The sequence below is a fragment of the Podarcis erhardii genome, assembly GCF_964252035.2.
Source record: "Podarcis erhardii genome assembly, chromosome: 9".
Classification (NCBI taxonomy): Eukaryota; Metazoa; Chordata; class Lepidosauria; order Squamata; family Lacertidae; genus Podarcis; species Podarcis erhardii.
Window position 1 is genome coordinate 5885642 of NC_138512.1, and position 14625 is coordinate 5900266.

The 14625-nt window shown below is 41.4% G+C and overlaps 1 protein-coding gene across 2 annotated transcripts in view; it reads right to left on the bottom strand.

The window, feature by feature from the left end:
• Nucleotides 1–98: 98 nt before the first annotated feature.
• HTT (huntingtin) overlaps nucleotides 99–14625 on the bottom strand; it is a 114207-nt gene continuing 99680 nt past the window's right edge. For both annotated transcript variants that reach the window (XM_081876178.1, XM_081876177.1), the window contains 7 exons: nucleotides 13576–13766; nucleotides 12987–13101; nucleotides 11984–12197; nucleotides 9796–9901; nucleotides 8371–8533; nucleotides 6716–6876; nucleotides 99–1919 (listed from right to left, as the gene is read on the bottom strand). In XM_081876178.1, coding sequence (XP_081732304.1) covers nucleotides 1706–1919; nucleotides 6716–6876; nucleotides 8371–8533; nucleotides 9796–9901; nucleotides 11984–12197; nucleotides 12987–13101; nucleotides 13576–13766 — 1164 coding nt within the window. In that variant the 3' untranslated portion in view covers nucleotides 99–1705. The remainder of the gene's footprint in view (nucleotides 1920–6715; nucleotides 6877–8370; nucleotides 8534–9795; nucleotides 9902–11983; nucleotides 12198–12986; nucleotides 13102–13575; nucleotides 13767–14625) is intronic.

The following is a 14625-nucleotide window of genomic DNA, read 5'->3' on the forward strand; positions in this document are numbered from 1 at the left end:
AGCCTAACAGAAGTACTCACTAGAATCAACTCTGCTGGGGAGAGAAGTCTTTCTATTGTTAATTGTTTTTGCCAAAATGAAAACAAGAAAAAACAACATGTGGATAAATTGCTTTTTAATCAAATTATGTTCAGATGCAATAATGCTTTAAGATATTTAAGAACAGGAAACAGTTTAAATCCATCAGTTTAATAAATACAAATATACACATGTATACATCAAATGCAGTCACATGTATAATTTTACATATATTATATACACAAAAGCACAGTCCACATTCCTCCTGATAAAACTATTGTTTTGTTGGTGAAAATGTTGAGATGAATAAAAATACAGCATAATAGAAAATCAAAATATTGAACTTTCCCCACCCTGTATTTCCATATGTGAAGTCAATGTTCTTTCCCTAGAAATACAATTTAAGGGGATTTTAAGATGAATTACTATTTATGCTATACATCTGTACCGGCAAAGTGCTGAGCCATAGAATAATGCTTGCATATTTATCAAATATTTGAGCCAGCTCCAGAGAAATCATAGTTAGACCTCGTTCTTAATCTGCATACAGAGTACATGGACTGCATTTTTTTTCCAATCAAAACACTTATCTAAAAACGTCTGATTTGCTGCTTACCAGGAAAAAAAATTGCTTTCCTAAAAATATTTTGCTCTAAAGAAGGAGTGGCTAATTTATTTCCCCCATTCACTGGTTCAAAGTAAACCAAAAGCATCTGCAGAAAATTAATGATGTTTAAAACCAATTTAAACTAATATATATATATTCCAGTTTTTCAAGTAGTGACATACAAGAGACGTAATATAGGGCTTTAAAGATGACTTGTACATCAAAGTGATTTTCAAATATATATATATATATATGTCTGTGTTTGTGTGTAAGAACATCCAATAGGAAACTGAGGGATGGTGTCAAGATACTCAGCTAGAGTGGCTATTATTAATTTCAAACTGCAAGTGCTTTTCCCGTGCTGCACCATTTTACATCTTTACATCCTATACATGATACAGAAATATTTATAGAAGTTTTTTTTAACCAATATATCATTTGAAATTTTAAATCCTGAGGTAAAAAAGGAAGTATGGTTATGTATGTCTACTCTTCTCCCCCCCGCCCACCCGAACACGACAATAAGGTCAGAGAGCATCCAAACACAGTATTACATGCTGGGTATAAACTTTTTCTTTCTTTTTTTCTTTTTACAAGACATATTAAGGGAAAAAAGCCTCTGGTCAGTATTATGCCACAAATGAATACATACAACTACAAAAAAAAACAACAAACCCTAAAGCATTTTGGTTTTAAAATGCCTGTAGCTTGCCTTGTGGGACTGGATGTTATTAATCAGGTTCACTATTAGCAACAATAAGGTGACTTATGTTGACATTAACAAGTTGCTTGGCGTTCAGTACTTGTCCGTTATCTTACACAGTAATGCTAAAGTTTATCCCAAACTTTGCAGCAAATGTGACCAGACATTCTTTTAGCACGACCCTGGTAAGTACCATGTCCAATTTAATGCCGTTTGTGTAGTTCAGCTTTATGCAAAGGAAGATGGAAAAATATAAATTTACAAAACCGAAACCCAAGATGGGACCTGAACATTTGTAAATGTTCAATTGTCCGCATATGTCAATCAACCCATCAGGTTTCAATATTCCACTTCTTCATACCACCACTGTCCCTGATTCAGCATGCTGCTATCTTGTGGACATTTTGCAAACAAGTTAGAAGGCGTTGATAGGGGTTACCTGGCAATGCCACCACCTCAAATACAGACTGAAAGGCTCTGCGATCCAATTCTTCATCTATCTGATGTCTGTAAAAGTCTATGGCCACCAAGCAGAAGAGGTTAATGTCCACTTGCTCTGATTTTCCCATTCTGCTGATAATATGTGGAAGACTTTCAAAACAGTCAAGGATATAACCAAAAGCATCATATAAAGCATTCTGAGTTTTAACCACATCACTCCCCATTGGAAAAAGGATTCAAAAGTAAACTTTACTCTACACATCAGCATAAAGAAACTTATTATGCAGATGATACCCAGCTCTACCTCTCTTTCAAATCAGAACCAGTGAAGGCGGTGACGGTCCTGTGTGAGTGCCTGGAGGCGGTTGGAGGATGGATGGTGGCTAATGGATTGAGGTTGAATCCTCTCAAGACAGAAGTACTGTTTTGGGGGGACAGGGGGCAGGCTGGTGTGGAGGACTCCCTGGTCCTGAATGGGGTAACTGTGCCCCTGAAGGACCAGGTGCGCAGCCTGGGAGTCATTTTGGACTCACAGCTGTCCATGGAGGCACAGGTCAATTCTGTATCCAGGGCAGCTGTCTACCAGTTCCATCTAGTACGCAGGCTGAGACCTACCTGCCCGCAGACTGTCTTGCCAGAGTGGTGCATGCTCTAGTTATCTCCCGCTTGGACTACTGCAATGCGCTCTACATGGGGCTACCTTTGAAGGTGACCCGGAAACTACAACTAATCCAGAATGAGGCAGCTAGACTGGTGACTGGGAGCAGCCGCCAAGACCACATAACACCTGTCCTGAGAGATCTACATTGGCACCCAGTACGTTTCCAAGCACAATTCAATGTGTTGGTGTTGACCTTTAAAGCCCTAAATGGCCTTGGCCCAGTATACCTGAAGGAGCGTCTCCACCCCCATCGTTCTGCCCGGACGCTGAGGTCCAGCGCCGAGGGCCTTCGGGCGGTTCCCTCACTGCGAGAAGCAAAGCTACAGGGAACCAGGCAGAGGGCCTTCTCGGTAGTGGCACCCGCCCTGTGGAACGCCCTCCCCCCAAGATGTCAAAGAGATAAACAACTACCTGACATTTAGAAGACATCTGAAGGGAAGTTTTTAATGTGTGACATTTTAATGTATTTTTAATTTTTGTTGGAAACCACCCAGAGTGGCTGGGGAGACCCAGCCAGATGGGTGGGGTACAAATAAATTATTATTATTATTATTATTATTATTATTATTATTATTATTATTAATAATATAGTGGCTTTCAGGAAATCTCCTATTTTGGTTCATATCTCAACTGCTTCATACAGCAGCTTTCTTTTACAGAAACATGTATGGCAGATAAAAAAATAAAAAATCACCCAGCAGACTGTGAGGATAAAGATATCCCGCCTAAGTATTCTGTATTAAAATTCAGCAGACCTGATGGAGCAGAATCAAGCCTCAGTATGACAGTGTTAAATGTTATTCAACATGCTGATAAAACGTATCTGTTGGCTAAAATCAAGTTTGGTGAAGTACTGTGTGGTTTCTTGCTTTGAGGATACTGAGACCAGCACAAACCCTGACGGCTCTTCCCCTGGGAAGCTTTGAAAGCGTGTCAGCTAAGTCTGCACTTTCAAAAGTTTCTGTCCTTGGGCGTAAGGCTGCCCAGGCACCCAGGACAGATTTGACCGTGTGGGTAAGTCTGGCTGTAAGCTCCATGCTTCCAAAGGCATCCCAAAACTTCCTCCCCTATCCACCATTTATTGCGGCAAAGGTCAAGTGGGGAGAGGGAGTATGTGCCACAGGCCAGATGAAAGCGAGCAGCAAGTTGTATCTGGTCTGGAAGCTGCTTCCCCCAGCCATGCCTTAAACTGTGGTGAATCACAGCTATGGCTTGGTTGAAGCATGTCACCTTTTTTGAAGTTGGCTTGTTACAAAGAAACCATAGTGAACTTTAGCCATACTTTGCCACACCGTTCGTCATGTGTGAACCACACAAGCTGTGTGGAAGCGAAACCTTCTGCACTCTTCCTTGCAGCCATACCAGCGGAGAAGGCAGCGTGAAACCGAGAGAAGCTTATAGGATATGATAAGTCCAGCCACAATAGACCATGACTTACTGCGACATTCAAGCATAGCCACCATATTTTTTTTGTGTATTGATTTTACCACTGAATCCTGCTGATAAACCCAAGAAAAACCTTTTAAAAAGGCAATGGGAGCTTTTGGCATTGAGTTTTTCACCAATCAGATTCCAAATGATCACTTGCCGCTCTTCTGACAGAATCTGTGGCTCCAGAGACAAAATATTGTGGATGAGACATCACTGAATCCCTGATGGAGACCAGGGAAACTGATGGGGGTTTCATCTAGATTTGGGGTGGGGTGGGGTGGTAAATAACTTCGGTCACATCCACACTATACATCAAAAGCACAGGGCTTTCCCCAAAGAATCCTGGGCACCGTAGTTTGCTAAGGGTCCTGAGAATTGTAGCTTTGTAAGTATTAAACTACAGCTCCCAGGACTCTTTGGGGGAAGCCATGTGCTTTAAATGAGCTGTAAAGTTTACATATATAGTGTGGATGTGGGCTTTGTGAACACTGCAGAGCATCTAGAAGTCAAACGTCAGAGTCCTGCACTGAAAGCGGTGGTTGAGGACTTCCGGGTTGACGCGATCGGTCTAATGGCGGATTCCCTCCGAGCTCCGGAGGGAATCGGCTCCGCTGAAGACGGGTCTTGCCGCGCCGGCGACCCTTAGAAACCACAGGTGCTGATACCTGTGGACTTGGTGACTCAGTGGGCACCTTAAGCGCCCTCCTCGACAATCGAAGAGCCTTTTTAAAGGCTGCGGAGAGGGTACGAGGAATGGCGTGGTGCTGGGAGTAGACCGCTACTTCAGTGGAGTGAAGCCGCAAGCCATTACCGGAGAGCATCAACTTTCTTCCCGACATTTGGACTGGAAATAAATACCCCGTGAGTAGAAGGAAATTTGGACTTTAAAAGAAATTTATACCTTTAATTTGGAACGAACGGGGGGATGTGCTAAAGGGAAGTCCGCACCCCCCTACATACAGACAATTTAAAGCAAGGAGCGAAAACCTAAGATCGGAATAAAAAATTTCGTGTCTTTTGGGACTGATAAGAGATTCCATTAATTTGTGAGAACAAGCTTTTATTTATTTTTAAGTTGCGCTGGAGGGAAGAGGTGAACTTTGAAAACTTTTGTGTACCCCCCCCCTGGACCCGGGAGCGTCCTGCATCAACCTAGCGTGAAAGAACAGGAGTTTGACAGCTGTTAATTGAGCTGTCAAACGGCTGGATCAAGATAAGAACTGCATTACTTTATATCTCTCCGATTTAAAGGTGTTACATTTAACTAGAAGTGGTTGGAAACAAAGTAAATAACAAGGTATAAGACTGTTGGCAAAGAACTCTAACAATGGCAATCCCCCTAGGGGGAACCAGTGAAACTACAATGGCTGCAGAAGGAAAATTACTAGCACAAATAGAAAGAGCCTTTTTTCTCGTGGGAACTTTACAAGAGCAAGCTATGGCTATGGACAAACAACTCACGACCTTGATCGCTAAAACAAGCAACCTTGCTGATGGAACTAAGGATCTGACTCTGAAAGATTCTGCAGCTGAAACAGAAAAGATATCTTTGGAGCTGGTGGAAAAGGAGGCTGGAGGGGAAAAAGTACAGATAAAAAATTTCGAACAGGACCTTTTGCAGTCAGGGAACAGAGAAGTTTTTTGGATTACAAACCATGAGAAGAGAAAAGCAAAGGAGGAAGCCATTGGACACTATGGAACATGGGAAGTTAAAAGAGTAAAGAAACATAACTGGGACTTCCTCCTCTTTTCTGGCTTGGATGACTTTGAAATTCGGGGACCCCTGGCAGAACCCTGGCAGCAAGCTTTTGCAATTAGGTTTGATTCGAGAAAAGATGAAGTGACTGTGACAGACATCCCTCGAGATCTGAAGACCAACAAAAAAGACTACCAACAGAACAGACAGAGAGAGACTGAAAGAGACTTGAAGGCCTCTGATGTGAGGAATCCGGGCTAGGAGTTTCATGGGAGGACAGTTATTTGGGAAGGGACAGATACCTGGGCAGGGAGGAAGGGGGAAAAACAGAATTCAAAAATTTTATGATTTTGGGGTTTTATAATTTTGATTTATATTTCAATATAAAAAAGGGAAATTTATGGTATAAGAACCTTGATCGATCTTAGATAAAGGATCTAATGTATATAAGTGAATGGGACAATAAATTGGGCCTAACAGAAAGAATTAAGTCTAAACATAATAAGAATAGGGTTAAGGAGAGAAACAAGAACTTGCTGAATTAAATATGGAAATTGGGATGTATGGGGGGTGGGGTGGGGGGAAGTCAGGGAAAGAGGGTTATGAAAGTAAGGATATGAAAATATTCATGTGTGTTTTTCTTTTTTTTTGTATGTGTTGTTATAAAATGTGAAAATCCAATAAAAAATTTTTTAAAAAAAGAAAGAAAGCGGTGGTTGATTTAAGTTATGTGCAACTTCTTATGAAAAGGACAGATCAGAACATGGAGATAAAAAAAGAGAATTTACGAGCTGGAGATGAGTTCTGCAGAAATCCTTTTAACTGCTAATGGCTCACTATTCTGGAAACCAGGGCAAACCCCCACTCCCGCTGGTGTTCGGTCAGTAGGGCATGAGACTCTTAATCTCAGGGTCATGGGCTACGAGTCCCATGTTGGGCAAAAATATTCCTGCATTGCAGGGGGGCTGGACTAGATGACCCTTGAGGTCCCTTCCAGCTGTACAACTCTGTGATTCTTTGAAAGCTCACCCTGCCTGCCACCAAGAGGAAGGTACTTTTCCAAAGGGAAGACTGCCCCATCCCACCACCACTGGAAAACGGAAATCTTTCTTTAGGCTTCAAAATGAGGCCTATAGAAAAATATTCTGTTTAGGATACATTGCTGAAATCCACTGGCTGGTGGAAGCACTGACAAAAAAGCAAGACAGACTCCACATTGCCATGGCGACCGGTGTTCTCTGCGTGAAGTTGGAAAGTGACAGCATCACCCAGTCACGGACCATGGAGGACTGGCCAGTGGTATGCAATGTTTGAAATACCTGCAAGAGTTAAAACAGATAGATCATATGCGAAAGAAAATGTATATAAAGATTCTGCTGCAACAAACAGAAAGATATACCATACCCAGTTATATATAACTGCAGGGCTGGCTTTGTGTTTATGCTCTTAATCCAACAATTCAATGTCAATTTTCAGATTAATAATCCATAAATTATAAAACAAACTACATAAGGAACAAGTACATTAATTAGCAGACAGAATACTAGCACAAAACAGACTTAAAGCTAACAAATCTAGAAGGCTCGGGAAAATAAAAAGCCTTCACAAGCTCCACAGCTACATGGGTTGTGTATGCTTAAAAAATCTGCTTGATTTCTTCTTCTTTTGCTAGTCATGGAGGGGAACAATTCAGGGCCCTGTTGCGCCGGCAGTGATGCACAGCACTGGGAAGCCAGGTCAGCAATGTGGCCTCACTCTCTGCTGACGACCCAAACCCTGATTAAGTGTTGGGTGGGGGACATTGACACATGAGCAGTACGGTAACTTGTTTCTTTAGCCATGATTAATCCTTCTAATGTTGTATTAAAAGCTACATAAACCTATTTTCCCCTAAGCAGTGCCACATCATATGTCATGTACTCTTGCAGTAAATAAATAATTTGTTTTCGGTATTTCAACACTTTCCCCACAATGACTATTTTTAAAAAAAGATCTCACTAACAGGACAATCCCAATGTAAATCAATGTGTTAGGGGAGAGAGGGGAGAATGAAAGACTGCATGCCCAAGTGCTGATGGATTCCAGCTTCTATCAGTAGAGCGAGCATGGTCCACAATCAGAACAGCTACACCTCTACGGCTGATTTAATTAACACCCTTGCTTTAATTATTCCATTCTTTTCCATACATAGAAAGGATTCTGAGCTGTGGAAAAGATGCATGAATGTGCTATTGGGGGTCTGAGACAGCATAGGAAACACCACTACAGATCCCAAATACCGTTTGTGTCGAGTTAGACTGCTGTTGACTCTAAAATAAAATTTTGTACCTTTCTTACATGATTTTATTTGTTTATAGAAGTATGTATATACTACCCTCTCATAAAATATCAGGGTGGTGTACAGCAATATAAAAACACAAAAAATAAAGCAGTACAGACTAAACATTAACATGATGGGCTACTCAGTTTGATTTGAACATTAAATTAGAATCAGTATCAAATAGATTTAAGAACTGTTACTTAAATGGGGTCTTATTTGTGCCTTTCCCCCCAATGTAACATTATCAAATGCTTTTTAGAAGCAGAAGAGGGTTGAGGCCTTGATCCTCAGAGACTGTCATTGCTTGCTTGCTTGCTGTGAATAATTTGCCACATACTTTGCAGACAATTTTTTTTTGTTTCACCCTAGTAGTCACAGCTAGTGAGCTAGTGAAAATGTCTAAGCAAAAGGGAAAAGTGGAAAACCAACAAAGTGTTAGAAGTGAGCAAACAAAAGAGGTCAGGGGGAGACATGTGGGGGGGGGGAATCTTACCTTATACACTACAGTTGCCATAAATTGTGGATATGGCTGCTGGTTTGAAAGAAATTCTCCTATGACTTTATTCATCACATCTTGTGGGGGGAAAAAGTCATCAAGAAACTGAGGGAGAATCCGAGTTACGACTCTGGCTTCAAAGGGAAATCCTTTTCTAACCCTAAAAAACAAACACATGTATTAACAAGCAACTATCATATTTCTCAAATATTCAGCTTCATGTAACAAGATATATTCATCCCAGTCAGTGACCACAATAGAAAGGGCTTCCCTGCTCCATCCAGTGCTGATAAATTCTTTAGTGCAATCAGGGTGAGCTCCTATAAGATCTCTTAGGCTGAGGGGTTCATAACACAACTTCTTTTTAATGAACCATCACAGCTATTTTGGAACTCTCAGACTGCTCATCTGGAGCAAATGAGCTTCTCAGACAGCACTTTTAGCAATAGAATATGAGTTTTTAAAAGTATTCTAAAAAACAGTAGGACTTCTCTAGGTAATGTAGATCCTGGGGAATGTGGAATGGCAGAGAGCTCTCAGGCCACTGCTGGTTCCTTTGGGAGCTAATGAGCGCAAGCTTTCCAGCTGGAGCATCTTCTCTTCTGCTTTCCCACAGGGCACAAAGTTAGAGACAACCAGCTGTCTATGTGGATGTGTGTCCATCACATTGTAACCACTTGATAAACAGACGTTTGTCTTTTCAGCCGTTTTGTTTTTCAGCTGTGACAGGCTTCTATAAACGACTTACGGGCTCTAAAAATGGAAATATTGCACTTTCTCCAAATGTGTATTATTCTGCTGATGTAGGGGAAATAAAGTGGTCTGGAAAACCTACAACTACATTTTGCGATCAGTTCATTATGAAAGCATTACCAATCATGGTTTATAGGATCATAAAATACATGCTTGATTATTTCTAATAAAAATATATGTGGCTGTTCCACTGTTGACACATTGAGTATTGACTAGGTGTAGGATTTTCAGCAATTAAATCAATCTTGAGAGACTTAGTTTCAGATAACAAAGGGATTAGCTTGATATATGTGCACACATCCAAAATCTCTGCATTGAATTTACATTAGATTCATATTCCTGGAAATGGAATTTACTTGTATGCTTTATCATGACATTTTGTCCCAGAAAGATGGCTGGGCTACTGGGATCGGCCAAAAGGTTGCCATTTTTTCTTCTTTTCACAAAGGAAGGCAGTGTGTGTGTGTGTGGGGGGGAATCTTTTGGACATTTCAACTTTCAAGACAAAACCCACCTCCCCTGACGATTCTTAAAAATCTATCCTCCTAACCTGCCATGAAAGTGTTTGTGGGGCATATCTGACATACCTTTAATCTCACCTATAAATACAATCCCTGCCAATTACATTTTCTTTAAAACAACATTTTCTTTTAAACAACCATTTCCTACCTGTCAAAAAGAACAGAAACTCGCTCCATAGCCACAATGACAGACTCGCTGTCTGGAGCTGCTTGGTTTTGATCTGCAACTCGTCCTGGACTTATCTTCTCTTTTCCTAAAGGCAAAATACCAAGAAAACACAGTTTTAACATACAGTACAAGGGAACCAGATAATTAAAATAAAGGTAGTTAAAGTAATACAGGCACCAGAATGAGGGACTGGCATCCATTGGCTTAGTGCTACAAATGCCCTGAGGTTGGCCCCAGCCAACTCAGGATTACCAGAGTTTGAATGCTGAATATGGAACCACCATTCATTATATAACTTCCTGCCTGGCCTGACTAAATAGCCAGGAAGGGAGCCCACCATCATTGCTGAAGTGCCCTGATATTAAGACAAGTTCTCTAAGGAAGAGGGCAGCACTGAGCTATCTCTGTTTGAATGTGCTTTCTGGCATCCCAGAACAGCTTCACTTCTAGAAAGCTTATTTATGCCATAGTGGGTATGAAAGCCACAAACTCTTGTCGTCAACGTACCCGGCAGAGAAGCTACCCACTTTGCACTTGGACCACAATCTTAGAAATATTGAAGAGGTCCTTGGGTAGGTGTTCCCTGTGCTATGTTGTAAAAAGCACCAAAGGGGGTGGGGGTGGGGAACCAAAATACATCCTGGAGATAACAGTTTGGGATTGAGACTAGGTGTTGAATTGTCCTGCTGAAGGCTTGATGTTTCTCTAAATCCCTCAAGCAAGGCGATGCTACAAGGAACCAGGCAGAGGGCCTTCTCGGTAGTGGCGCCTGCCCTGTGGTATGCCCTCCCATCAGATGTCAAGGAAATAAACAACTATCTGACTTTTAGAAGACATCTGAAGGCAGTCCTGTTTAGAGAAGTTTTTAATGTTTGAAGTTTTGTTCTGTTTTTAATGTTCTGTTGAAAGCCGCCCAGAGTGGCTGAGGAAACCCAGCCAGGTGAGTGGGGCAGAAATAATAAATTATTATTATTATTATTATTATTATTATTATTATTATTATTATTAGGCAAATTCCAGAGGGTAAACTCCAGACACTGTCCTCTGGACACATGTAATTAGAAGTTGAGAAACAAGTGGAAGATTGGTTAGATTTCTTGCCCGATGACCTGAAGATGCAGTTCCATCGAGGCTTGAATACTCCAAAGGTATGTGCTTGTTGATAAAGAGGCTTGTTGGATTTTTTATTCCCACTTGTCCCTTTTTTGGCTGTCAGCAACATGGGTGTATATGTGCGTGTGTCTAGTTTCGGTGACGACTGCCTCAACTGGCTCACCAAATACTTCAGTTCTTGCAAAAGGGAAACTTGCCAGTCTGGCCCAGATCTATGTCCTAGTTCCTCTGCCAAATTATTCTTCTGGCCACTGAGTTCTCTATCATTGCCTTGGATCTTAGATTATGGGTCGGCAAACTAAGGCCGGGGGGCCAAATCCAGCCCAATTGCTTCTGGATCCGGCCCGCGGACAGTCCAGGAATGGCCGCATGGATTCTGATCATTTGGGCCGCGCCATTTCCACCCCCCTCCCTCTCGCACACCATGGTGGCGCCTCCTCCCTCCCTCCTCCTGACTTCTCCCTGCCCTGCCTAGGGGAGGAAGGGGGCTGGGCTTCATTGAGCCACGGTTGGCTGAACGCCATTTTAAGCAGCCCCTCTCCGGAGCCAGCCCTTTCGCACCATTTATCGTCCCTGTGCTGCTGCCAGCCCCTGCCACTCGCAAGGCACAGGTAAGCAGCCACACAGGTAAGCAGCCACTGGGGCTTGTCCGGTGCTGTGGAGAAGGGAGGGGAGAGTAATGGGGGGGGTATCCATTTCCCCCCAAAAAATATAGTCCGGGCCCCCACAAGGTCTGCGGAAAAAGTTTGCTGACCCTTGTCTTAGATGATGTCCAAGGAAGAATCTGCTAGCAGGTTATAGAAAGTACCATCTTTTTGAAACCATCTCTCACTGGCCCACTTTACCTACACATCATGGGGCAATAATTAGAAAGTGGGAGGCAACAGAAGTAATCTAGCATTTATTTCACTGTTGGGTCAGGATTACCTTGATAATCCTTACTCCAGAGAATATGAAAAAAAGTAAATGTATGTGCTATGAAAACAGTTTCTGGGAAGTGTTCCTTTATGAGGTGTGCATTTTCAGCACTGAAAACATGTGAAGAGATCCATACCTGTATACATGCATGTCAGCATTAACCCCAATGCTGCCATGGCTCTGTGTGGGCTGTGCACATTCACTCTGTCTACACTCAGTTTAACTAATGATTCACAATCCAGCCTTGAGAGTTGTTCTGAAAGGAGGAGCCGTTCTAACCCTCTCAAGACACAGTGATAAATAATGGATGGTGTCAATTCTTCACTTCCAGACAACATCACTCCACACATCTGAAACAAACAGGAAATAAATTTAAATATCCATAGGCAGGTGTGGAATCGCAACAATAAGGTCAATATGTGAAACTCAATTTAAAGTACAACAGAGCTCAGCAACAGCAAATCCATTATGACAAAGCGCCATTTATTACCACTATGAAGCACAGTGAAGTCTAGAACCACACTGGGCTCCCCTCTCTCACAAGCATTTTCACAGATTATACCCCCAAAGAGGGCTTCTTCTCAGACTGAAGTGGCAGGAAACTATCCAACTTGCTCGACATTTCCCCTTATTCCCAAATAGCTCATTCACAAGATGGTGGAAAATAACTATGACACAGTGGCAGGTTTCTAATGTGGTTTGGTATTCACCAGTATTATAATGAAGTGAATCTTAAGAAGGTGCACGGAAGGTTCAGTGGAGTCACCTGTCACATTTTGCAGCAGACAAAAGTGGGCAAAGGTACAAGAGAAACATGAGGATACAAACACACAGCCAAGCTCTACCTGATAAACCTTAACCACAGCGGACACAAAATCTCCTTACATGCGGCTGTGAAATTCGACCTCCAAAAGTGTTTTCAGTCTGGTAACTGAGGTCGCACCAGCTCTCAGCTATGCTCTCCAAAAATAGGCTAGATTCACACCACTTAATGCATAGTAAGTACACAAGCAGACTATTATGGGTTGAAGGTCATTTCCTTATATTCTGCCATGGTCATTTATGCTAATTGATCAATTCTATTTTACTTCTCAAGATAAAAGCAAATGCAAAGTCTTTCTTTCACACGCCATACCTACCTGTATAATTCCTGAAGAGAATTCAGGCCCTACATCAAGAGGATAGTTTTCTATTAAATAGAAGGCCACAGCACACATTACCAAGACATGCTGCTGGTTGTGGGCGTTCACACAACTGTTAAAAAGGAGAAACATTGATATATCAGTGGGCTGGAGTCTTCCCATAGAGTGTTAAAATCAAGTGCTCTGTTCTATAATCCTTACATAGCTGGAACTACAACTCTTTCTAATGAGACTCAGAAAAAGTGACTAGAAGAAATAACTGTTTTATGGTTCTTGTAGCATTTTTTTTTTAAAAAAAATTAAATATACAATATCTATCAAACCAACTGTTTGCTCTTGTTCAAAAGGAAGTTTCCCTGGCTAGGTGACTGGTAGCCACATATTTATGCAAGATCAAAGTATCATAAGATGCTAACAATTTCTAAAGTTTTACCCACTGTTTCAAGCTTGCTGATAACTTTTACTAAAATGCTCATTAAAGCAGACTGAAGAGGTTAACCACATCAGGTTGTGTTGCATTTTCAGTTCCATAGCTCAGAAATTCTGTTAAATGAAGGCCACAGCACATCATTACATAAACACCTACTGTGATATTCCTCTTAGATTGGAAAGCAGATATTCAGAGATGATTGGAATAAGCTGCTTTGCTGTTTCATCAAGCAGGTCACACTCAAGGATGTAAAGAATTCCATGCAGGGCTCCTATGCGGCTTGGCATGTGAGTGCTGCGTAATGTTGATTCCAGCAGGCGGCTCACGGGCTCTGCTACCACTTTATCCTAGTGGGTGTGAAACAATTAGATGCAAAATTGTGCTGAATTAATTTACAAGCTGGCAACTATAAAGTTAGTAACAATTAACATAAAATAATGATGCAAAAGTTTATAAAATCCATAAAATATTCTAAAGTATGATGAAATACGTCCAAGTCATTAACATTCTATCCATTTACTGACATGTGGTATTATTTTGAAGGAAAACAGCTTTATATTGAAATACATGACACCAGTAATTCCTGGTGTGTCATTTGGTAAGCTAAAGGTCCGAGTCCTCTTATATTGTGTCCTGGGAAGTAAATGTGGTTTGAATGCTTGGAAGATTCTGCCCCTTACACATTATGCTAAAATCAAGAGAAAGACTGGGGAGAAGGGCCAGAATCTGGAAAGAAAACTGGAAAAATGTCCAAAGGACGTTCTGTCCCCAAGGGCCATGAGCCAGGAGACCTGGTCATTTATACAGACACCCTACTCTGCTCCCCCACTTTCACTCCTTAAGAAGAAAATGATGTCACTGACATCTGTTCTAATCAGCACTTTCCAACTGGTGGGTTGCAAGGCCTGTGCATGGGACTTATAAGTAAACCCCAAATAATTTTTGCTTGTAATCTTTAACTAGTATGATGAATACCTCTTCCAACTTTTTGTTTTCTTGGCATATTATAATGCAATGTTGACATATGTAACCGAATGTCAGAAAGGCACCAAAAAACCCCCACAACTTTTTGAATAACTTTGTAAGTACTTTGTAAGTAAACCACATCAATAGGGGTGTTCAGTAAATTTAATAGGCAATTTTGCAGGTTAAAATGCACTAAACCAATGGCTGCTGAAGAACAAAGGTCCAAACTTCATGGGACAA